This window comes from Panthera uncia (assembly GCF_023721935.1).
Source record: "Panthera uncia isolate 11264 chromosome B3 unlocalized genomic scaffold, Puncia_PCG_1.0 HiC_scaffold_1, whole genome shotgun sequence".
Taxonomy (NCBI): domain Eukaryota; kingdom Metazoa; phylum Chordata; class Mammalia; order Carnivora; family Felidae; genus Panthera; species Panthera uncia.
In genome coordinates this window covers 28,593,050-28,618,330 of record NW_026057582.1, presented here as the reverse complement: position 1 = coordinate 28,618,330, position 25,281 = coordinate 28,593,050, and the positions used below count along the sequence as shown (strand labels likewise).

At 48.5% G+C, this 25,281-nt stretch overlaps 1 protein-coding gene across 4 annotated transcripts in view; it reads right to left on the bottom strand.

Moving 5' to 3' along the window:
- Window positions 1-25,281, bottom strand: part of DPF3 (double PHD fingers 3) — a 256,781-nt gene that overhangs the window by 63,741 nt on the left and 167,759 nt on the right. For all 4 annotated transcript variants that reach the window (XR_007453669.1, XR_007453668.1, XM_049612521.1 and 1 more), the window contains exon 7: window positions 11,019-11,156. Coding sequence is in view for 2 of the 4 variants with exons in the window: in XM_049612521.1 (XP_049468478.1) it covers window positions 11,019-11,156 (138 nt within the window). In the remaining 2 variants the exon portion in view is untranslated. The remainder of the gene's footprint in view (window positions 1-11,018; window positions 11,157-25,281) is intronic.

Genomic DNA, 25,281 nt, shown 5'->3' with positions numbered 1-25,281 from the left:
CCGCCCTCCCTCGGGAACCCTTTCCTTGAGGCATTTCTTGGAAAACCAGGAAGGAAGGACTTAAGAACTGCCAGACTCCGTTGGTCCCACAGCCCCTTGAACCCCATGTTTGGTCTCTCACCAGGGGCCCTGCAGCAGCTAGAGAGAAAATAGGCCATCTTACTCTGCGATTGGATGGCTGCAGGATCTTTATCAAAGTTTTAAGTGTGGTGTCAGTCACCTCACCCTTCCTTGCGTCTACCTTCTTTTCCTCCATCTTTATGGAGGGCAAAACTCAGACCATTAGACACACACCTTGATAATATTTACCCCTAAACACTGTGCCGTAAAAACAGAAAACATGTCTGCTCACGTCTATGTCTCCATCCTGACAGACGTATTTGCTTAGAGTTGCAGTTTGCCAGGAATTTGTATACCACATCACCCATTCTGGGGCCAGATGGTCACATGACCCATCAGTAATGTCCTTTGTGCTGCAGCCTCAGGCTGGCAACTTTGAGTCTGTCACTGATGCTTCGGAAAAGCGAGGAAAAGACCAAGCAAAGCTGATTAGTTTTCTCGGTGCTGATTAGGGAAAGCACAAGGAGATATTTCAATTTTTCAGTGGAAGGTCATATGGGTCAGTTCATGCCCTGGCGTAGCAACTTGTTATTGCCACCAAATGAGTCAGTTGAAGGGAAAAACGTTTAATCTGGGAGTAACTATGTCAACAGGGCTCTGAATGAAGTGGTGTCCTTCCCCTCAGAGAATTGCAGGACATCTCGGTGCTTTAGAGCAGGATAAGCCTCGTCCGTTTAAGTTGTCAGGATATTATTATTGTGATATTAGAATTCAGCCAGCCCCCTTCCTCTCTTGCTCCAGCCTTGCCTCTCTCCACACCTCTTCCCCACCACCTCCAGGGGGCGCAGGTACATGTCAACCCCAGCTGCCCACAGTGGACCAGCATTTTCTAGGTTCTCGAGACTGAAACACAGTACTCAGGGAAAGGAAAAGGATGCGCCTCAAGCGTAAGACCTGAGGATTACAACTGAGTCAAGAGACTACAGAGCCAAAGAGCAGCCCAGCCCAGGGATGAGGGCCCCGATGGGGGACACACCCAGAAAGCAGGCCAGGAAGCAGGTGCTGGGAGCCACAGACATGTTTGCCATGGGTAGGCCAGAGCCTTAGGAAAAGAGTGAAAACCAAGTTTATCCCGTGGATTTAATAGTGCAACCTGGTTCCTGACTAGTCATCTAACTGAGTGAATCGACAAGATAAAATAGACTGAACATCAGTCTCCAAAAAGTGGATTTCCCTAAGGCAGTGGTTCATCTGGGAACTTGTTAAAAATGCAAATTCTAGGGGCGCCTGGGTGGCGCAGTCGGTTAAGCGTCCGACTTCAGCCAGGTCACGATCTCGCGGTCCGTGAGTTCGAGCCCCGCTTCAGGCTCTGGGCTGATGGCTCGGAGCCTGGAGCCTGTTTCCGATTCTGTGTCTCCCTCTCTCTCTGCCCCTCCCCCGTTCATGCTCTGTCTCTCTCTGTCCCAAAAATAAATAAAAAACGTTGAAAAAAAAAAAAATTAAAAATGCAAATTCTAGGCCCCTACGCCAGACCCACTGGTTCCGAAATTGTGCGGTAGGATCCAGCAGTCTCTTTTTTAAGGAACAGGTGATTCTGACGTGCTCAAGCTTGAGAACCACCGCTCTAACACCACACGTGTGTCACATACATTTTCTGGTAATACTGCACTTCATACAAATTGTCTTATTTAATCTTCACATGGCCCTAAGAGGTAGATGCATTAATGTTTCATTTTACATCGTGATACTTGGGGCACAAGGAAGCTACGTGGCCTGTCTAAGGTCATGCGTTAGTAAGTGGCCCCACTGGCTCTGTACCCGGGCAGTGCGGCTCAAGCCCGCCTGCTACTGATCTACGATGGGCTCAAAAACCATACCCCCGTGGGAAGTCACGTCAGAACTTGGCAGGCCCAAGGCCCAGAGGTTGGCAGGCCCTGGAGGGCAAGGATTCTCAAATTTGAGTGCCGTGCAAACAAACCATTTAGGGAATCTCGGTAAAATGCAGATTAGGATTCATAGGTCTGGCTTGGAGCCTAAGATTCCATATTTCTTATCAATTCCCCCACAGGGTAGCCTACAGTCTAGGTTTGCCTGGCACAGAGGGGTTCCCAGGGCACAGACTTTCAGTCTAAAAGTGGAAATGTCCTGGGCAAACCTGGATGAGTTGGTCACCTGAGTCCTAGCTGATGTTGAAGCTGCTGATTGCACTGTGAGAAGCAAAAATGCAGGCCCTCAAGGTGCGATCTGGATCATATTCAAGTGTGATTTAAGTTTTGAGAGTGGAATATAGCACAGTCTATTTTATACTTTAAAAAGATCACTTTGGGGCACCCGGGTGGCTCAGTTGGTTGAGCGTCCGACTTCTGCTCAGGTCATAATCTCGCAGTCTGTGGGCTTGAGCCCCACATCAGGCTCTGGGCTGACAGCTCAGAGCCTGGAACTGCTTCAGATTCTGTGTCTCCCTCTCTCTCTGTCCCTCCCTTGGTCGCAGTCTGTCTGTCTCTCTCTCTCTCAAAAATAAACTTAAAAAAATTTTTTTAAAAGATCGCTTTTGGGGTGCCTGAGTGGCTCAGTCAGTTAAGCGTCCAACTTCATCTGAGGTCATGATCTCATGGTTCATGGGTTTGAGCCCCGCGTCAGGCTCTAGTGCTGGCAGCTCAGAGCCCGGAATCTGCTTCCGATTCTGTCTCCCTCTCTCTCCCTGCCCCTCCCCCCACTTGCGCTCTGTCTCTCTCTCTCTCTCTGCCTTAAAAATAAATAAACATTAAAAAAAAAAAGATCACTTTGGCTACTCCATAGAGAATAGACTATAAGAGGTAAAAACAGGCTGAGAGGCCAATAAAGAAGTTGCAGTGATCCAAGAAGGAGCTGGTGGAGGCCAGGAGATGGAGAAAGGAAGACAGATGTGGAATACCTTTTGGAGGGGAGCTGATACAGTTGTGAAGGAAAACAAAGCCAAGGATGAATCATAGGATTTCTACCTTAGGCACAGCATTAGTTTTTTTAAAGAATAACGTCAGAAAGAGATAGATAGATAGATAGATAGATAGATAGATAGAGATAGATAGATAGATAGGAGAGCTAGAAAAGAGCATGAGACACAAATGAGAGAAAGATGCAAGAAAATTACTGAACTAAGTGATGTATGATTTTTTTTCTAGAGTAAGACTCATTTACGAATTAAAATCGCAAGCAGAATTTGTAATGGGGGGGGTTCCTATAACACCACAAACAGCTGAAGTTAGTGTTAAAGATTAAATGTGCCTACTAGGGACTGAATTGTGTCTCCCCCCAAATGCATATGTTGAAACCCTAACCTCAACATGATGGTATTTGGAGGTTGGGCCTTGGGGAGGTGATTAGGTTTAGATGAGGTCATGAGGATGGTGGGATTAGCGGCCTTATAAGAAGAGATACTAGAGAGCTTGCTTCTCTCTCCTGACATGTATCAAGGAAAAGCCATGAAAGGACACAGTAAGATGTCCATCTCCAACCCAAGAGGAGAGTCCTCACCCAACACTGACACTGCCAGCACTTTTATATTGGATTTCCACCCAACACTGACACTGCCAGCACTTTTATATTGGATTTCCAGTCTTCAAGACTATGAGAAGTAAATCCCTATTGTTGAAGCCACCTATGGTATTTCGTTTAGGCAGTCTAAGATGAGTACCCATTAATACATCTGTTTCTTTTGAAAAGCCACTGTTGGATATGATGCACTTCACGATTGGCCTACAGGTGAAAATTGAGGGACAACGCTAGAACTGTGACAAAGATCTCATCTCTGGGATTAGGATCTGTCACTTGGGGTTCCAATGTCTTGACTTAATTGAAAGGTGTCCAACTCAAGCACACTCACATCTGAGCTTTCCATCTTGCTCACCGTGTGACCCGGGGCAAGATACTCATCCTTGCTGAGCTTCAGTTTCCTCCTGTGCAAAATGAGAGTAATAGCATGTGCCTCACGGACTACGAACTTCACACGAGACAATGCGTGTGAAGGACCTGGCACCTGTTAGGTGTTCTGTCATTTCTTCCCCCTTTTTCTTCTCCTATGTGAAATAATTTAGCTTCTGATAAAGGAAGGGGAAAAAAATCAAAGGCCTACATCAGTAAACTTTCCCAAGAGGTGACACGTGACCGGAGAATTCGCATTCACGCTCCAAGTCCCTGAGCACATCAGGTGGAGTCTGTGCCTTGGTGTCCTCTAGGGGACACACAGCAGCTACCTCACAGGGTTGCTGTGAGGAATGACTGAGACGAACGTGGCACGCCTAGCACGGTGTCTGATACGTTCAAGGAATGTCAGCAAGTATTACTGTCATCGTCATGACTCAGGACAGGGGACTCCTTCAACTCCTTACCTGAACGTTCTAGGTAAGTAGGCCCAAAGTGTGAGAGAAATGAAAGAGGCTCACAGAAAGGCAAGTTGGTGGGTGGAGACCCCGTCCTGGGGAAATGGGACGGCAAACACAGGGATGCTACACTGGGCCAGATTTCGTTCCACAGCTTCCTCCCACTGGGTTTCCTGCATCCATCTTATTTCCCCAATTAAACCAGAAATTGTCCTAGGGCGAAGACGGCATGTTTTCGCTTTTTTAGAGGCCTGATTCAACGTAGCCCCACAAGTGGTCACAGGCTCGGTAAGCGCTCAATAAATGCTCACGTTTAGCCTGTGCTGAAGGACTGGTGTCCTACAGCTAAGGTTTAGCAAGGGGCAGGGGGCGGGGAGGGGGCGCCAGGGCCCGGCCAGGCTCTGATAGCTCCGCCAACGCCACCGAGACCCCTACAGGCAGTTAGCGTCCTGGCATCACACGGCCACAGACAGGCCCCGACTCAGATTAGCCATCTGTGGTCATGGACATGCTCTGTCGGTCCGAATGGCACCAGAGATGGGATAGGAGCATTCACAACGTGCAGGCATATGGTGCCAAACACCCACATCATCGCACTGCAGACTCACGCAACCCCATGAGGTCAGTTTGGTTATTCTCTCCATCTCACAGATGAGGCAACAAAGGAGCAAAGAAGTGTGAGGAACTGAGCCACAGTCACACACACACAAGATGGCAGAGGGGCAGGGCCATGACTCAACTCCCTAGCCTGGCCAATTCCATTTCCATTCTCCCAGACTGCAGGTCTGAAAACTGAACTCCAAGTATACCCTCAAGGCCAGAGCAACCCCTCAGGTTTCTTTTCACTTCGTAATCTACGAACTGTTCTGTCAAATAATAATTCACCTAAAGAACACCTGTTGTTAGTTTCCAAATTTGCTCTTCAGGAAGTGAAAAGTGGCTCCCTCTTCCCGACAGAGCCCTGTTTCTGATTTTTCCTCTCTCTCCCCTGTAACAAAGGCTGCATTTCCTGCATCAAGGCTGGGTACGTGGTGGGTTGTGTGTGCTTCGTGGTTTTGCAGGCACCTTCAGAGTGATCCAAAATTCTCAAGCTTGTGTCGAAGGTAATTTTCACTCTCTCTCTTAAAGCTCTACTCGTTGCCCTCGGGCCATATGCTAGAGGACAGAAATGTCAGGAGACTAACATCTGTTAGATCTTTCCCATCAGTGTAGCAATGACATCATATGCTTCTTTTAGGTAATTTGCACATTATCAGACTAATTTTCAGATTATCTAATCAGCCGACATTACCCTTAATCAACTCAGCTCTCCTCTTCCAGTTCAGCACGGTACAACATGCCCTCCAAAGGCGCGCTAGGGTGGGGCTTTTTCTGCTCTTGACGGATGCTGAAAGCCCAGCTATGTGCCAGGCACACCATCATTATGCAGAAGACTGAGACCTCCAAGGACCCAGGACAACCCAAGTTCCATTCCACGGACCTGAGAAACAGGCTTGAAATAAATTTTATAGATCCATATTTTAAAAAGCACTTTCCTCTTAGGAGCTCCAAGTATGGCATAGAGAACATTTTATACTCATTTATGCTATTAGGTAAAAGAGATGTTCCATGTGACAATTAATAATATGCCAAACAAAATTTTTTTATAAATCATTTGTCCTTGCCTTCTAGTAATTGCTACTGTGGCTCTCCTTTTCATACAGGATGACAGCTACACAGCTTGGCATAGAAGTCACGTCCAACGGTGGCTCCCGCTCACTTTCCCACCGTTCTTCCAATGCCACTGTCAGAGCAGACTACTACCCCTTGTCTGAGGCATCATGCTATTTCATGCCCCCCTTCCTTTGCCTCTACCTGGGAAGCCCTCTCCCCATCCTGGGAAATTCCTCTTCATTCTTCCAGAGCTAACTTGAATGTGGCCTTCTCAGCAAAGCCTTTGCAAAGCCCCTAATGCAGTGGTTCTCAAGCTTTTGTGGGCACCAGAATGCCCTGGGGGGCTTTCCAAAACACAGATCATGAGCCCCACCCTCAGAGTCTCTATTTCAGGTCTCCTGGAGTCAAGAATCTGAATTTCCAACAAGTTCCCAGGTGATGCTGATGCCACACTGCCGTAAGGGGTAGCACCACTGCCGTAAGGGGTAGAAAGTGTACTGTGCCCTTGACCCTCTGCCCTTCACAATTCTATATGTACTCCATTACACACTCTTGCACAAGATTGTGAGCTCTCAAGGACAGGGATTAAGACAGTATTTAGCACAGCGATACTAAACCAATGAATAGATGGATAGATGGATAGATGGATGGATGGACAGACAGAAGAATGTATTAGACGGAATGTAGTTATTTACAGCGTTTCCATTTGAATCCAGAGCCTCATAAATGCCCATCCCCACCCCACCTCACAGAAAAGTACCTTGAAAACATCATCTTTAGTAGATTCTCACTCTGCATAGAAGATAAAAGGAAAGTCAAGAAGAGTTTTGATATTGTGAGCATGGGTCAAAAGAGTTTTGAATTCTAATCCAGTGCTCTCTGCTACCCTGGCCCCACTGGGGCTGTTTACCCAGGTACCTTTCAGAAGTCAAAAGAGAATGCTTCTCTTTTTTTTTTTTTTAAGTTTATTTATTTATTTTGAGAGAAAGAGAGCATGAGTGGGGGAGGGCAGAGAGAGAAGGAGAAAGAGAATCCCAAGTGGGCTCTATGCTGTCAGCACAGAGCCCGATACGGGGCTTGAACTCACAACTGCGAGATCATGACCTGAGCCAAAATCAAGAGTCGGACACTTAACTCACTGAGCCATCCAGACGCCCCCACAAAAGAACGCTTCTGAGTGAAACCACGTGGAATCCCAACCTGCCCAAGCACTCCCTCCTTGTACTCATATACATGTAGTCTGTGTGTGTGTGTGTGTACCTGTATGTACACGCACATATGTGCACACACACATATATATACACAGTGATCTCGGTTTTAGAAAGCAGACAGGGGTGATCAAAGAAATGCAAGAAGAAAGAAGAATCCAGCCTCACATGGGGAGGGGAAGGGGGGGCCGCTTAGGCAGGGAAGACCCCAACAGAAAAGTACTACGTGCCAAGGTGAATGTTGGAGCTCCAAGCATCTCAGGGCTACCTATAGTTGGGGCAGAGAGGCAAAGGCATGAAGGAAAGGGGACAAACCTAGAGAGGAGACAAGAAGTGTATACTCAGGAGAAAATGAGCGGCTAGGAGAGGAACAAAGGCGAGAGAACATCAGCCGGGTGGGGGGGGGGGGAGGCAATTGCGGGGCTGGGAGCACAGGGCAGCTGGGGGCTGGGGGGGTGAGGGGAGGTCAGTGCTGGCTCCAGCACTCCGCTCTGCCCTTTCAGCAGCGGCAGGCACAGGCATGAGCAATGGCTTGGCTGGAGACAAAGTCAGGGGGTGCGGCAAGGGACGGCAGGTGGACCAAAGTCAAAAGGTCTCTACCGCTGCAGGTGGTACAAACGCAGATGCCCATGCCACAGAAAACTCCGGAGTCTTGTAGGGCTGTTTTCCCCCACAGGCCTGTGTGTGCTCACAAGCAGCTGGGCCACCCTGCAGTTCTGCTAAAGAGGGAAAAGTCAGCATTCCCACTTCGCTGGCATCCAGAACTTTTCCTGGGGGATCTGCAGATTAGCCTCTTGGATTAAACTCTCCTGCCTCCCTCCCCCACTCCAAAAGCTTCGCCAAGGGAGGATCACAAAGCTGAGACCTCAGACGCTGTCACGTTCAATTCACCACACAGCCCCAGTGGCATTTAGGGGCAGGATGGATGGGAGCCCACCCCCACCCCCAAACAGTGGGAGCAGCTAATGACTGGGTATTAACGATGCTGGCAATTAGTGCTCACGGGAAAGTGGTTGGGGGGCTGCTCACCAGGGGAATGTGGGAGGGAACAGAGCAGACATTCGGAGCAGCAAACAGATTGGTGGCGTGCGTGGTGCAAAGAACCTGGGAAGAGCTGCTGCCTCTTAGATTTCTTCAGAGAAATTGGGGAAGAGGGAAGGGATGGCTTCTGTGGACAGTAGGGGCCTTCCCACCACACCCTCCTCCTCCTCGCTAGCAAAACTGGATTTAATCACAGAATTCTCAGAGGCATTGTGAAAAGATGTTGTTGAAAAGGTGTTTGTGAAGGTTCTGGAACCTTCCTCGTGTAAGGAGGCCCCAGATGAGCCTAGGGACAGCTACTCTTTTTTATGCAGCTTAAAATCCTTGGGTAGTCAGATGACCCTTTTTGAAGGACTCGGTTTGTCACCTGCAGGTGTCAAGGAGAAGGGTAGATGGGAGTTAGAGCCAAGAGGCTCACTGACAAGCCCACAGAGAGAACGCACAGCCAGATTGTTGACCCATCTCCATCTAGGAGGAGGAAAGACTCAGCTTCCTGACCAAGCATGGCCATCTGGCCTCTCAGAGAGGACAGGAGGAGACAGAAGACACTGACTCACAAGAGTACACGAGGAGATCCTGGTGGACAGAGGAAACTATGGCAGTGCCCATCTTGGAAGTCAACAGCGAGCAAGTGGGGGCATCGGGGAGATGGCAGGGATGGCTAAGGAAGAGATTTCCTTGATCCACTCAGGGCCTGCAGCGTACCTGGGGGGACCACGAGGAACCTTCCTCCGCTGTTGCCATCACCATGCACACACACACAAAAGAGACACAGACGAAAGAGAAGCATTCCGAACCCTATAGCGTGAGTAAAAAACCACAACACAAGGACAAAATGGCTTGACATTTGAGAAGGGATGTCAAGAAGATAAGCCAGCGCTGGGGGGAGTGGGAAATAATACCAAGTTAACAAATACTTCAGAGAGAGCAACTGTGGCTAATAAATACTTTCCAGATAGCGACCCAAATCGAAAGAGCTCATTCTTGGCCTCCTTGCGGTAGGAGACAATAGGTACGCCCGGGCCACTTAGATCAGAGAAGGGATAAGAGGAGAGACGGGGAGACGCAAATGCCAGCTGCCCTGTGCATGTTCCTTTCTGAAAGATGAGTGTGACTGGACCAAGGGAACCTCTCCCTGGGGAGGAGACAGCGAGAGAGAGAGAGAGAGAGAGAGAGAGCGAGAGAGCGCTAAGCATTACTCAGAAGCTGGCAAGGGGAGACGAGCAAGCTCTGTCAGACACTCATGCTGGGTTTTCCAGGTTCTATCCAGATGACAACAGCAGGTAAGAAAATAAAGGTCGGTCACATGCATGAAAGACTTGAATCTTGCAAATGAGTAAGAATTAAAGAAGGAGTACGGGCTGAATTGGGTCCCCCAAAATGCATCTGTTGAAGCCCTAACTCCCACCTCCTCATGCCTCAGAATAGGGCTATATTCAAGGAGAGGGCCTTTAAAGAGGTGATCAAGTTAGGGTGGGCCCTAATTCAATCTGACTGGTATCCTTACAAGAAGAAATTTGGGCACACAAAGAGACAGCAGGGGTACAAGAACACAGAGGGGCCACCACGTGAAGAGGGGGCGAGAGGGCAGACACTTGCAAGCCAAGGAGAGAGGTCTATGTGGGAACCAGTCCTGATGACACGTTGATCTGGGACTTGCAGCCTCCAGAAGAGCGAGAAAATTAATTTCTGTTCCTTAAGCCACCCAGTCTGTGGTATTTTGTTATGGCAGCCTGAGCAAACTAATACGGAAGGCCATGTTACATGAAGAAAGGAGGGTGAGGGTTAGGCAAAACCAACATGAATCTGAAAAAAGGTCTTGGCCAAAGTATGTTAATTATTTCAAATATTTGGTGAAGGCAGCTGATGGACATCTGTTGACTAAGCTGATTGACTAAAATGCACAGGAGTCACCCTCAGATCCTAGAGTCTGGATATTTTTAAAGGTCTCATCCCTTTAATTACATTGAATTGTTCACTTTAAGAACACCTACCACAAAATCTTGTGAACAAAATACAAGATACATGGCATGTCCACAATTATTCTTCACCTAATGATCTTAGAATGACCCATATCTTGAAGCAAGTCCTAAAGATTCCATCATGCCACCCCATTTTGAGTTTTTGACAAGTGTCCCCAGATTATGCGTCCTAATGGAGTGCTCAAGGAAAGCATACAGACTCAAGGGTCCTATTTTTCTAAGACAGGAGAGCCCTGAACCAAAATTGTGACCCTTATAACAGCCAAGGCAATAAATCAAGACTATTCCACATCTCTTGGTGGCCAAGGAGACGTTTAGAATGTCCATCTGAATTGACATACCCAAGGGCTATGCCCAAGTCAGGGTGGTATCTGTGAACGAAACTTCTGGAGCTGAGGGAAAAGAGGAATAGGTCTGGCATTTGATAATGGCCAGGTGAGGATGTTTCCCTTGTACCTTAACACTCATCTCCTTCCTCTGGGAACAGAACTGGGTGCGTCATCCGGCCCAGCTTACTCTAAACCTGGGGCTCAGATGACCCATGGGGTAGCTGGGGCTGGGCTAAAACAGCCAAGTCACCACAGGACCCTGAAACCAATCAGTGGGTGCCACCAAAGATACCAGAGGTGAAGAGAACACTCTACAGCCCTGCCCACCCAATTCATCACTGCCCCACCCCACTTCATCACTACCCCAGCCAACAACTGGGAACTCACGTCTGTGGTTCTCATTTCTGTGGTTAGGCGGGGACCGGGTCTCCTGGTCTTGAGCCTCATCCCCCTCCTCACTGGCCAGGTGAGTGTGAGCGTAGTGGTAGCTGAGTCCTGGCCGGTTCTTGTAGCGCTTGCCACAGACTAGACAGGAAAAGAGGAGAAGAGGGAAAAGGGCAAATATTAGCAACCTCTGCAGCCATCGCCATCATTCTCCCAGGCAGTGACTCCCATCCATCTACCCCAGAGCTGGCTTTCCCTTAAAAAGCGTCTCCCACCCTCAACAACCTTAACTCCGCTGGACAAAACAAACACCACAATGAACAACATGGGCCCAGGTAAAGAAAAACCAGAAAAGTAAAGGATGGAAGTTGAACTATTTAAGAGCTCCATCATTTCCTATCTGTGAGACCCTGGTCAAGTCATTTACGCTCTCTGTGCCTCAGTTTCTTCCGAGGCAAAATGGGAATCATAACAGTACTGAACTCATAGAGTTGCTGTGATGAGTTAACCTCTATGCAGAACACTTACAACGGTGCCAGGCACATGGTAAGGGTTATGATTATTATAACTTTGAGGTCAAAGAGCACTGGTAGTCCATCCAGTCCAACATCCCATGGCACAGATGAGGCAAGTGAGGCCCAGCAAGACTAAATGATTTGGCTGGGAACGTATAACTGGTTGTGGCAGAGCCACTAGAAACCCAGGTCTCCTGGATTCCCATGCAGTGCTCCTTCCACTACGCTGTGGCAAACTCTGTAAAGTACAAAAGCTTTATATGGATATTTTTGACGTATCGTGCAGTGATTTTGTGCCAGAAAACCATATTCCACTTCCGCCATGAAAACCACAAGGCCAAGGCATCATTGCTAGAGGTGGCATCTGAGAGCTTGTGCTCTTGAAGCCCCAGGAAGTCTCTGAGCCCCAAAATCTAGGATTGCGTCCTCGCAAGCACTACCTCTCCCATGGACAGTCTGAGACAAAGGCACCAAGCAACATAAATACGGCATCGTGGGGCCCAGAAGAAGAGAGGTGCACTTCCATTGGTTGGCTGCCCAGTACTTGAGAAGCAGAAGTCCAGCTAAATAACTTAAGAATAGACCACCGTCACTTTTAACAAAGTTGGATTTAGTGGTTCACTGTTTACAATGATACATGTGGCCAATATGTAGTCTTTATCAAATTTAGGTAGTTCCTCTTATTCCTGTTTTAGAGCTTTATTACAGGAGAATTTGATCAGCCACCCTTTCAGCATCTACTAGTATACGACTCTCCTTCAGTTTGTTGATATGGTGAATTATGTTGATTTCCTAATGTTTCCTATTATTGAACCATTCTTGTGTTCCTAGAATGAGAGTGTATTATCTGTTTGATATACCGCTGCATTCTATTTTCTAATCTTGCATTTTTGATCTATACTCAGACGAGATGAGATCTATAATTTTTGACCTATCTTCTACCGTGTTTCAATTTTATGGTTATGCTGACTTCCAAAAATGAATTGAGGTTTTTTGCTGTGTGAAATTGGACAAGATACATAATCTCTCTGTGCCTTTTTTCTTATCTGAAAATGATAATAGTACTACTTACCTTGAAGGATTATAAATAATGTATGTAAAGTATCTCACTCAGTATCCAGCACATAACAGATGCTCAATAAATGGTAGTGAGGGGCAAGGGGCTTCGGCTTGGCCTGCCACATCTTAAGTGCTCGACCCTCCTAAAAGAGGGACTTTGACCCTTAACCTCATACAATGGAATTCAGCAATTGGTTGGACTTTCTTAATAAGGTGAGAGTCTGAAATTCAAGTTGGTGACCTGTATTATATGGTGACCTAACTATAAATTCAAGTGCTACAATTGGCTAGTTACATTCTCCCTCTCCCTTCCCCCCCCCCCCCCCCTCTGTCTCTCGTAAAAACTTCAAAAAAAAAAAAAATAAAATGGCACCACACATCTCAATTCCATTTGACACAGGCAATGGGACCTAAAGAGGCCCCGAGGCGCACTCTGGGCCTGCTTGTGGCTTTTTCTATTTAACCTTTTCAATGATCTGAGGTCAATAAACAGCAAATTATGGGGTCATCGGATAGAAATCCACTAAGTAACCAAGCATTGTTGGTGAAGAATAAATGTTTATTAAAAACAAGGACAATAGTATCAGTATTTACATGAGGAGGCCTCAGCTGACTCTGGGGACTCCTTGCTACAAATTCCACAGCATTTGTGCCATGTTGTGTCAATTATCACTGTCTTCCTTAATCACAGAATTTCAGGATCTTTTTTTTTTTTTTTAACGTTAATTTATTTTTGAGAGAGAGAGACAGAGCACGAGCCCGGGAGGGACAGAGAGAAAGAGAGACACAAAACCTGAAGCAGGCTCCAGAGGCTCTGAGTTGTCAGTACAGAGCCCGACATGGGGCTCGAGCCCATATGAGATCATGACCTGAGCTGAAGTCAGACGCTTCACCGACTGAACCACTCAGGTGCCCCCAGAATTTCAGGATCTTCACAGTCATGTGGTCTCACTATAAAATTGTTTTATTCCCACTAATACTAGATGCCTGGGACAATTCCGCTGATTGGGCAATGAACTACCCATCTGAGTGGGTATTTCTTCTTTGATCTCTTGAATTATAGTTACGTCTATACCAGAGGACTTCTCTTCAGGACGGTTTCATACTAATTTCATCTTAATAGCAACAACTCCGCCTCATATGTTGCCATGCATGTATTACACCTTCAAAACATATTCGTTGAATAGCTGATGAATGAACACGGAAACACTTTGTGGGAAAGCCAGGAGACGGGGGAGGAGGGAAGCGTGTAGAATCTGATCCACCTATCCGCATTAATCTCATACTAATAGGTCTTTAAACCTATAGAACCAAACCCAAGCAAAAAGCTTCCTGTATCTCCTTTCCCAACACCATAGAGAGTAATTATTTTTAGAGCAAATCCTTTTGCTAGAAAAGAAATTCTCAAGGAGTAGTCCCCAGACCAGCACCATCAGCATCACCTGGGAAGTTGTTAGAGATGCATATTCTTGGGCTCCACCCCAGACCTACTGAATCAGAAACTCTGGGGGTGCAGCCAGAAATCTCTGCTTCAACAAGCGCTCCGGGTGATTCTGGTACACTCTGTAGTCTGAGAACCACTCTGCTAGAAGATTGACTATATTTAGGCTTGACTCTGCCCACCCTGGTGCACCTGCCCTTTGGAATGGATAGAAGTGGCAGGCGGGGACAGTGAGACTTGTGCTTGGTCATTAGAAGAAACAGAACCAGACAGTACGTGGAGATCATGGAAACCTGGCCTCCTAACCCTCGTCCCTATACACAGGGCTCTCCTGATGGAGTGTCATTTTTCACCACCTGCTTATACCATGTTATTCCTCCATCACCAGGTCTTCAAGACAACGTGTATTTAGCATCCAATATGTGTCCAGCCCTGTGGCATGAGAAGGACAAAGATAAAGGAGCCACAGTCCCCACCCTCCAGGAGTTCAAAGTCTGGCAGAGAAGAGGTACACATCCACATGCAAAGAGGGAGGTGGAACAAATGTAGTGTGCGCATGCGCGCGGGAAGGAGGCGGGGCCGGCATAGCGGCCTCGGAGTGGAGGGTTGGCTTCCTGGAGGTGGTGGGTGAGCTGTGGCCTGCAGGGTAGCAGAGTATCACCATACAGACAAAGGAGGCAAAGGCACTCAGGCACCAAAGCACAGGCTGCCTAACTTTGGGAAGAGCCCGCAGGAAGGTTGGGGGAGGGGTGGCGTGAGGGAGCTAACAAGCGAGAAAGCTGGGCAGGACTTGGTCCTGAAAATAGGGAGCCAGGGGAGGATTGTAGCCTGAGGACCGACTTACTCAGATTTACATTTTGGAAATCCCACTTAAGACTACAGTACAGAAGATGGATTTGAAGGTGGCAAGAGGCTATTTTAATTTTCTATGTGTGAACAATGAGGATTTCAGGATGGGAGAGGGGTTAAAGAGAAGGAATCTGGTGAAAAGGGGTGGGTATAAGCTGCAAGGAGGAGCCTAGAAAGACTGATAGTAACCCCCCACCTTCCTGGCCATGCACCATCCAGCCCCCGTCTGGCTCCCCAGCCTCACCCGACACAACGTTCCACCACCTTCTCTGCCCTTCTGCCCATTGCCTTTCCACTCCTTAAACGTTTTTCTTTTCACCAGAAAGCCCTTGGACAAGCTCTTCACTTTGCCTACAATGCTCCCCAGCCCCGATCTGCCTAATGATGCTTCATCATTCTTCAGATCTCAGCTGAAATGTCCTTCCCCAGGGAAGTCTTTCCAATCAAAATTAGGATCCCAGTTTGTTACCTTCCTAGGACGAATCATGGATCAATATGTGTGTCTCCCACCAGCAGCAAGCATAGCGGGCCCTCCCGTGTTTGCACACTGCTGCATCCCCAATGACCAGCACGGGGCAACTCACGGCTGGCACTTGGTGCCAGTTAGGGAAGCAACAAAAACACCCAGGTTTCCACTGGGCAACTGGATGGAAGGATGAGGAGGAAAACGAGATTTAAAGAAGGAAGAGGATGAGTTCAGTCTGGGGTTGCCCTGAACACCCTGAACTGGGGAAAGAGATGTAGATGGGGGAGGTGTCAGGGTGGAAGTGAGGGATATGGAGAGGAGGAGAGATCGTGTAGAGAGAGAAGAAAGGTGTGGACAGAGGAAAGAACTCAGAAAACACCAGCATCTTAAGAATCCAGTGGAGAAGGAGAAACTTTTTTTTTTTTTTAAGAAAGATTCAGCCCTGAAGGAGCAACACAAGCCAAAGAGGTAGGGTTTCCGAGTATCCATCAATAGATAACTGGATAAGGAAGATGTGGCATATATAGATACAATGGAATATTACTCAGCCATAAAAAAGAATGAAATCTTGTCATTTACAGCAACATGGATTAATTTAGAGGGTACAATAAATGAAATGTCAGTCGGAGAAAGACAACTACCATATGATTTCACTCAAGTGTGGAATTTAAGAAACAAAACAGAAGGAACAAATTAAAAAATAGACTCAACTATAGAGAACAAAGTGATGGTTATCAGAGGGCAGGTGGGTGGGGGGACGGGTGAAATAGATGCCGGGCATCAAGACTTCACTTATCAGGATGAGCACTGGGTAATATACAGAATTGTTGAATCACTATATTGTACACCTGAAACTAATTATAATGCCGTATGTAAATTATGCCAGAATTTTTTTTAAAGAGGTAGGCTTTCCAGATGACAGGACCACTGATACCACCGGTCACAGCCACTGCTCACAGCCACTGACTGTGTGCCATGGGCCAGGCTTGCTCTCGTGCTTCAGGTAAATTTGCTCACGGCAACCCAAGTCCCCATTTTACAGATGAGTAGCCTTGGGCACAGAGGCAGAGCCAGGATAAAGTCAAGCGCCTAAGAAGGGTCAAGAAAGATGGGGACTGAAAAGAGACCACTGGATTTGAGAGCCAGGAGGCCACCTCAGCCTCCTGAGAAGGGAATCCTCAGCCTCATGGAGGACAAGACAAGACTGCAGAGGCCTAGGATGCTCCTGAGGAATGGGGTGGGGTGACAGGGCTGACAGACCATTCCTTCCGGCGTGGCTCCACCAGTGAGGCTGGGGGGCGGATGGGACTGTGGGTCAGGGAGGCTGACTGGGGCTTGTTCTCTACCAGGGCAGATCCCAGAACAGCCTCACAGGCCAACGGGAAGGGGGCAGGAGTGAGGGGGAGTTTGAAAGGCAGGGTTAGGAGGGATTGGAGATAATACAGCAAGATGCCTGACCCCAAAACGAAGCTTCTAACCCAAGTGCCAGGCCACTGAATGACTTCATCCTAGGGACAAAAGAGTTCTGAGATTTATTTTGCTGGAATTGTATCTGGATCAAACTGCTACGTTTGGATGGAAAGAAATGCCTTGGAAATCCTACTTTGACTGGATTAGAAGAAAAGGAAAACCCAGCCCTATTCTATTCTATGTCCCTGCTGCTCCAAACACTGATGGACCGGCTTCGTGGGCGTGTGACCTGTGCGTTCAGACAGGGTCCATGCTCAGAAGGGCCCCACACTTGGGCTAATCCTTTGCTGTCACCATCTTGAAATTGTAAATAGGCATGGAACAAAGGGCCCCTCCTTTTCATCTTGCACTGGGCCCCATAAGTCGCGTACCTGGTCCTGGAAACCTAGGGCTGGCGTCCAGAGACCAGGGACTAAGTTGCTCCCAACAACCAACCCAACAGCCCTGATAGGACAGGAGCTGTGGCGTGGAACACAGGACCCTAGCAGCCCTGCAGTGGCAGTAAAAGGCCCCTCTGGGGTAACACAGGAAGTCTGGCCAGAGAAGTTAACCACGCAGCCATGGTCATTTCTGTGCCACCCACTCCTCTGGCCCTACTTCTGGGCTGGGCCTGCCTTCAGAGAGACGGTTTCTCTGTGGTGGGTGAGAGGACACCCTGGATCTGGACTGCCTGGATTCAAATCCCTGCCTCGTCTGCTACCAACCGCCCGTGTGATCTGGGGTGAGGTGCCAAACCTCTCTGCCTCAGCACCCTCTGTGGAAAACGGGGATGATCGCAACAGCACATCTGCTTCACATTGTGAGGTTTCATGAAAGAATACATTTAAAACCGTGCCTGGCTCCTAGCAAGTGTCAGCCATTGTCGGCTGTTATCACTACTGCCATCAAAGCGGATCGGCAGAGGGAAGAAACCCAAAAGGGGAGGGGGGGGGAGTATCTAGTCATTTCTCCTCTGAAGTCAGGGGTGATGGAGTTGCAAGAAAAAGAGGGTGGGGAAAATAGCCTCTGAAAATAAAGTCTTAGAACCATCTGCTCTCCTTTTACCTCCTCGGCAATCTCACTCTGGAATTCTCTGCCGTGCGGAATCAGACCGAGCCCTAAGACTGCTGAAGCATTCAGGGAGGGCTGTGCCCCCCCCCCCCCCCCCCACCCCCGCCCCAGTCTCCTTCCCCAGGGCCCTCTCCTTTGCGTCACGCGCCTCTGAATCCCTCGCCCCAGGGACCAGTCAACCCTGCATGGGCACAACCTGAGGCCCTTCTTTTCACCTTGGCAAGCATGCACCTGGATTTGTGTTCCTGGCACGGCGCTCGTGGAGAGGACCGGCTGTGACAATAAGGAAGGTCCAGCTTGCCTTCCTCCCTCTCCTTCCCCTGGGGCGGATCCATCTGTCAAGCCGCAGAAATAGTGTGTGCCCACTTCCCAATCCAGAGCTGGAGTCTCCAGGTAGGACCTCCTGTCTGGAGTTATGAATACCTTCAGTGTTGCCCCGGAATATTTGCAGCACACCCACCCCCCAATCCTACCCCACTCACTCCTTATCTGGGGGAATAGAGTGGGGCAAGGAGGCAGAGGAGGAGGCGGGGGGTCGGGGGGGAGAATCAGGGGCAGTTTGTGTGAACAAAGCCGGCTGCAGCAGACAGCAGAAGCCTTCCTGCAGGGGAGAAGCAGCCGCCTTCCCCACTGATAACTTAATGACTCTGGCACATTTTCATCAGCCCAACTTGGAGCACGCAGTGGGTATCTGAGCCAGTGGTTTCCGAGAGACTGAAAGCAGCGACTGAAAGCAATTACGGGATGAGCGTCCAAGAGACAAAGCCTGGGCCTTGGGAGTCACCGGGCCGCATCTCATTCCCAGTTCTGCCCAGTGGCACTTTCATACAACGCGAGCATGCTACTTCCCTCTCGCTGCAGCCCGACTCCCTCATCTGTAAAATCGACCCAGCGGTGCCCGTCTTCTGCCCATGCCTCCAAAGCATCACACTTCCAGACCGCGAGGTAGGCACACAGTCCTACATTGAATCTCATAGCAGCTCACAGGATAAGGACTGTCATCCCCACTTTACAGATGAGGAAACGGAGTCTTAGGGCATCGAAGCAACTCCCTAAATGGCAGAGCCAGGATTTGAACTCAGGTCTGCCTGACTTTGAAGCACATGACTGAAAGGTGCACTAGTGATTCTCCATTCGACGCCCCTCCCAGTGCCTGGGGCTGACTTCTATGGCCTCTCGCCCTCTGCTTCTCGTGGCATTTGGCCAGCGGGAGGCACTGGCAAGAGGACAGAGGGTGAGAAGAAGGAAGATGGGGGTTTGTGCCCTGCCGTCCCTGCCTGGGCAACGTGCTGGCACAGGTACTCCCCCCTCTCTTGGGCACTGCGTGTCCTCCCCCTGCTCCTTGGCACCCCAGATAGAAGGGCTCCGCCTCTCCTTTGTCAGCACTTCTATCCTGCCCACACCTCCTTAATCATTCCGCCATCCAGTTCTCTTCCATTCGGCCCTTCTGAGTAGAATCCTATGTCCCATTGGGCCCAGGACACATACAAAAGGAGGCCATTTTGACAGGAGATTCCTACCCTGCCAGGCCGGTTCATAGATGTTTGGGGCTCCCTGCACCTTCCTGACTTCCCTCTGCAGAACCATCTGGGGGACAGAGGAACACCTACAACCAATTCCCAGGGTGGGGAGAAGCTCCAAGTGGGAAAAGCCCTGCCATGCCTTGGCTTGGGACAAAACTCAGGGATACTTCAAAAAGCCACCACATCAGACTTGCATACTCATGCAAGTCGATGACCCTGTGACTATTTTTTTTTTAAGTACACGTTTAATTTACTCTAACACTGCATGAGGGTTTTTTTTTTTTTAATGTTTATTCATTTTTGAGAGATAGAGCACGAGCAGGGGAGGAGCAGAGAGAGGGAGACACAGCATCGGAAGCAGGCTCCAGGCTCCGAGCCATCAGCACAGAGCCTGATGCAGGGCTCCAACCCATCACCTGTGAGATCATGACCTGAGCCGAAGTTGGACACTTAAACAACTGAGCCACCCAGGTGCCCCTCCTCTATTTTAAATGCCTAGGCCTCACTCTAAGAGCCAGTGATGGCTCCACTGAGCTCAAATGGTAAGAATAGTCCAGGTCCTGCAACGTGTAGGCACCAAGAAGCTCCTCTTGGGCAGGTCCAGGGGGGCCACTCCTCCTCTCCCAGAAGCCCGGAGGCCAGCAGTGTGGGTGGCCCTCGGCAGGCCTGGGGTCAGGCCCTGGCTCTCCTACTAACCCCCTGTGCACCCTTGGACAAATTCCATACTTTTCTGGGCCTTTGTTTCCCCCATCTGTAACACAGGACAGTTGAATCAGATGATCTGCAAGTCTTTTGATTCTAGCACTTCATGATTCTGTTTGCTCTGGGCTCTCTGAGGCCTGTAGGCCTCCTGAAGCAATGAGTCCCTCAACTCCGATACAAAACCAGCATAGGCTGCAGCCTAAGGATCCACCCAGGGCTGCCTCCACCCCTCTCCTTCCCTACCAAGCCAGGTCAGCAGCTGCCTTCCTGTGGCTTCATTTCTTCTTCGAGGCCACACTTGGTGCTTATTTTAAACTGAATTCTTCCGGATAGAAACACAGGGGGATGGGATAGGGGTGGGATGTAACATCCTGATTTTTCAAAGCCACATTCCTTGGGGCCTGGCACTGACCCATGTATTAGGAAGGAGCCCAGAGCCAGGATCTACCAAATGCCAGTGATTTGCAAGTCCTGTGTCTCCACGGAGGGAGGGCATTCTGCTTATTTTAGGAATTTGCGGTATATGAATATGACTCCGGCTTTTAAAAAACAGGAAGAACGGAGATAAAGCAACAAGCCTTTCATCTCTAAATACTATATAACCTGATTTCGGATCCCCAGCAGAGAATGCAGAAACTCCCAAAATCAATGCATTAAATGTGTTAGTGGGACTCTTTCCTGCCCTGCTGAGAAGCAGGGTAACAGAGTTCTGGGAAAGCATGGGGCCTGCCTTCCGGGGTCAGCTCATTGTCTGTGTGACCTTGGGCAGGGTACTTCATCTCCCCAAACCTCAGTCTGCTTGTCTGGAAAATGGGGATGATAAGAGTTCGTATCTTAGATGGGTGCTCTGAGAACTGAATGAGCTCATCCCTATAAAGTGACTAGCACATAAACCAATATCCACCATTAGCTATGCTCCCTGGCTTCTCTGGTCCCTGCCAACTCCGACGGCCGGTGCACAGACCAGAACTGGGGACCCAAGTTCGGTGTGAGATAAGTACCCTTTCTTGGCTTGGCATAAAGTAAGTATTGAGCACAATTATGAAACAGACAGTGAGCTAATTGTTTTTATGCGTAGTCTCATTTAACCCTCTTGGAAACCCTCTAAGGTGAATCTCATTGTCCTCACTTGACAGGAGAAGAAAGTAAAGCTCAGAGAGGTTTTGGGATCTGCCCGAGGCCGCAGGTTCAAGTCCTGGACTTCTGATTCAAGAACCATCTTCTGGCGCCCCTTGTAGAGGCCGTATCTTCATTTCTTATTCTAGTGAGTCCTACGCTAGCATACCCTTAATGTACTTAAAGGGCAAAATATAAGTCTTCTTTTAATCATACAGTAAACGTTTAAGTAATAAACATAATTGTCAACATTTCTGGGGAAAATAAAGAAAGGTTAAAAAAATTATAGACATATTACCATAATGCATGGCAGCCCCCCAACATTTGGGAATCTGTCTAGTGTGCTCTCCCTCGGGATCTCTGGGTGAATCTCTGACATAAATGCCATCTCGGATTCAGAGCGGGCTTTATTTCTTTTTTTTTTTTAATTTTTTTTAATGTTTATTTATTTTTGAGACAGAGAGAGACAGGGCATGAACAGGGGAAGGGGCAGAGAGAGAGAGGGAGACACAGAATCCGAAGCGGGCTCCAGGCTCCGAGCTGTCAGCACAGAGCCCGACGCGGGGCTCGAACTCACAGACCACGAGATCGTGACCTGAGCTGAAGTCAGATGCTTAACTGACTGAGCCACCCAGGCACCCCAGAGCAGGCTTTATTTCTGAGTCCCGACCCATCCAGTATGTCTCACTGACCCTTACCTGAGGTAGGCACCCTTCCACCTACAATATTGATGTAAGTGCCCCACTTCTTTCAGGGAAACAAATGTCCATTAGCATGTGTTAAACATTTCTGCCTACATGTCCTGTTTCCACAATCTCCGATGTCAAAGTTCCATCACTCTCCAAAATTACCTCCTCCTCTAGCATATTCTAGTTAAGCCTCCCTCATGTCTATATGACCCAAGCTCAAGACTTCAAGAGTCATCGTTGCCGCCTCCCTCTCCCCCGTGCCCCACATCTTATCTGTCCTCTGCCAGGTTCTGCAGGCTTTTCATCCATAAAGCCCTGCTCGTTTGCCCTGCCTACTTTGCTCCTGCGGTCATCATCACCCAGACTTCGTGTCTTCTCCTATCTCCTTCTCAGCCATCAAGCTTCATTTAGGCTCTCTCCCCTGAACACCTGCTTCTCCAGATTAACCTTTCCAGAGATGTGTCTGGATCATCATGTTCACCACTGACTATGCAGGCCAACCTCTAAGCAAATCAGTCTGGCATTCCCAGTACCCTTGTCCAACACCGTGCCCCCCAATCTCCCTACCCAAATGCTCGGCTCTGGCCAAGCTGGTCTCCCTCTTGTCGTGCTACATGCATCCCACGTTCATCAACATTTTGGGAGCAACCACTGTGCTGGGGCTGGGATGGAGGATGAATGTAGCATAACTCCTGCCCTCTGAAGGCTCCCTTTCCAGCCTGAAGAACAGACAGACAGACAGAGAGATTGCTATCATCCAACGGGACAGGTGGCCTACACAAAGGTATGTACAAGGTAAAGTAGATTCCAAGAACAAGTGAGTGATGCAGGAGGTGAGGAGACATTGCAGGGGAGGGAGGGAGGCATTGCTGACTGAGATCAAATTCTGGCTCTGCCATTTATTTGCTATGTGACCTCAGGAAACTTAATTAACCTCTCTTCTCCCCGGTTTCCTTATCTGTAGGATGGAGATGATCATACTATCTGTCTCGCGGCACTTTTTTGAGGGTTAAAGAATTAATATAGATAAAACCCATAGAACATTCCAGGCCCATAAGTCAACAAACTTCTGCTCTTACTGATTACCTCCCCCAGCCCACCCACCTACCAACTCCCACACATACCCCTCCATCCCTAGAGAACAAAATCAAGTCAATACTCATTCACTATGGATCTGCTGGGCATCCTAGGGAGACACCCTCTGACATACCAGCTCCCACCCCCTGGCCACTCCCTCCCCTGAATTCTGACAGTGCTCTCAACCTACTCAATGAAATTTTCCTGATGGGGTGTTATCTCTATGATATCAGCCTTATCTTTCCAACTCTATTGAAGATAGAGGAAATAAGGAACAGGCAAAGGAGGAAGAAACCTTCCTTCAGGACATATCATGTGCATTTTTATGCACAGTATCACATACACCTTTCCCAACCAGTATTATCCCCACTCCACAGCTGAGGACACGGAGGCTCCCAGCAGCAAAATGAATTTTTCTCAGAAAGTCCCAGATAACAAGCTAACAAGCAGCAGAACCACAATTTGACCTCGGCTTTTTCTCACTCCAAAGTCAGTGCACGTTCCTCCTCATCCAGCTCTCTCTAACCTGGACGGCCCTGACCTTGCTGCCTACTTCCCTTACCCCCCACCATGACTTGAAGTAAGAGAAATCAAAGGCTTTGCACCAGGCCCTCTGACCTCACAATTCTACTTCTATGAAATAATGAAAGCATACGTGAAGATATAGCTGCAATATTGTTTTCAATAGTGAACAAACTTTAAACTGTCTAAATGTCCAACAAGTGGAACACTGATTGAGCAAACTGGGGCATGTCCACGTAATGGAACACCATATAGCCCTAAAATGTCATAAAAATGTCTTTATTGACCTGGAATGATGCTTTTCATGTATTGTTGAGTGGGGGGATGGGTTAAAATGGTATGTATCATTTCGTGTGTGCACATGAGTGTGTGTGTACACATTTGTGTGTGTGTGTGTGTGTGTGTGTGTGTGTGTGTAGAGGGAGAGGAACAGAGACACAATCCTCAAATAGTATACAAAACTAGAATGTAAGCTACCTCTCAGGAGTAAGACTATGAGTGATGTTTATTTTTCCTTTATGATTATCTGCAATTTCTGATTTTTCTGCAATGAGTATATATTCTATTTCCGTAGGAAAAAAAATATAAAAAAAAAAACAAACTTCTACAAATGTTAATTTCTATCCTGTTGTTGGTCATCCACATCTTGGGAGGAATTATTTGCCACAAAGTTTTCATTAAGCAACAGCTAGCTGAGAACAAGCTCTGGCTGGAGGAGAAAATAATTCCAGAGGGTGTGGGTTACAGCCCCAAAAAGGCAAACCAAATGGTTGAAAGCTCCAGAGGTGCGGCCTGGGGAGGGGAGGGCAGGCAGTGGGAGCAAAGGAAGAAGAGAAATGCAGGTGTGAAGGAGGCAGAGAGAAACTGCAGCTTCTCTTCAGCCCTGCCTGTGGCCTGCTCTGCTGGGACACTTTGCAACCTGTGTCCGCGACACGATGGCATTTAAATATTTAAACAGGCTCAGCTTTGCCGTAACGAATGCACTCAGTCTCCAGGGATCAATCCCATGCCACAGGCCCTGCTCCACAAATCAAGTTTCTGGGGCACAGAGCCCTTCCCACCCTCCCCTGCCGCACCCCATGCAAAGACCTGCAAGATAATAGTGTGGACAACTGAGTGATGAGCCCGGCTTCCCTTCAGTGACAAGGGCAGCCAGCCTGAAGGCCGCGTTATTGGCTTTTCCACTGCAGCTCCAAGCTAAAAGCACATGAGCCTTAGAGAATGCAGGGCCTTAATGCCCTCAAAAAAAAATTTTTTTTAATAAGACTGCCAGAGTCATCTGGTTCTCACTGTACACTCAGGTATGGGGGAATCCAGAGTAATTTTAGAAGGCTGAGGTCAAGCAGATTTTCTGGGACTACCTTGGGCACAAGCTGTGTCTGCCTCAGACACCAGTCCACCCATCCCACACACCCCCTCAGCCTGTGCATGGCAGTCCAACATCGTCTCCAGGACGAAGAGCCTCCTTGTGAGGTCACTGCCTGGGAAGGAAGGAGCCCACTGTGTGGGCAGGTCTGGAGACTCAAGAAAGGGGCCCCCGCGTTGACGGATCAGGAAAGTGATGTCCTAGCTGCTAAAGGCTGAAACCAGGACCAGATCCCCAGACTCTTTGCTTTTAGCTCCATACCCTTCCCCCTCCACTATTCCACCATCAAGAAGAGGAGGAAGGGACCCGAACCCTATGCTGACCCTGCCCCAACTGGACATCCCCCTCTGACTTTCTAGAAGGGAGGCAACACTGTGGAGTGGCCATGTTTTCGGTCATGGGCTGCACAATCAAAAATACA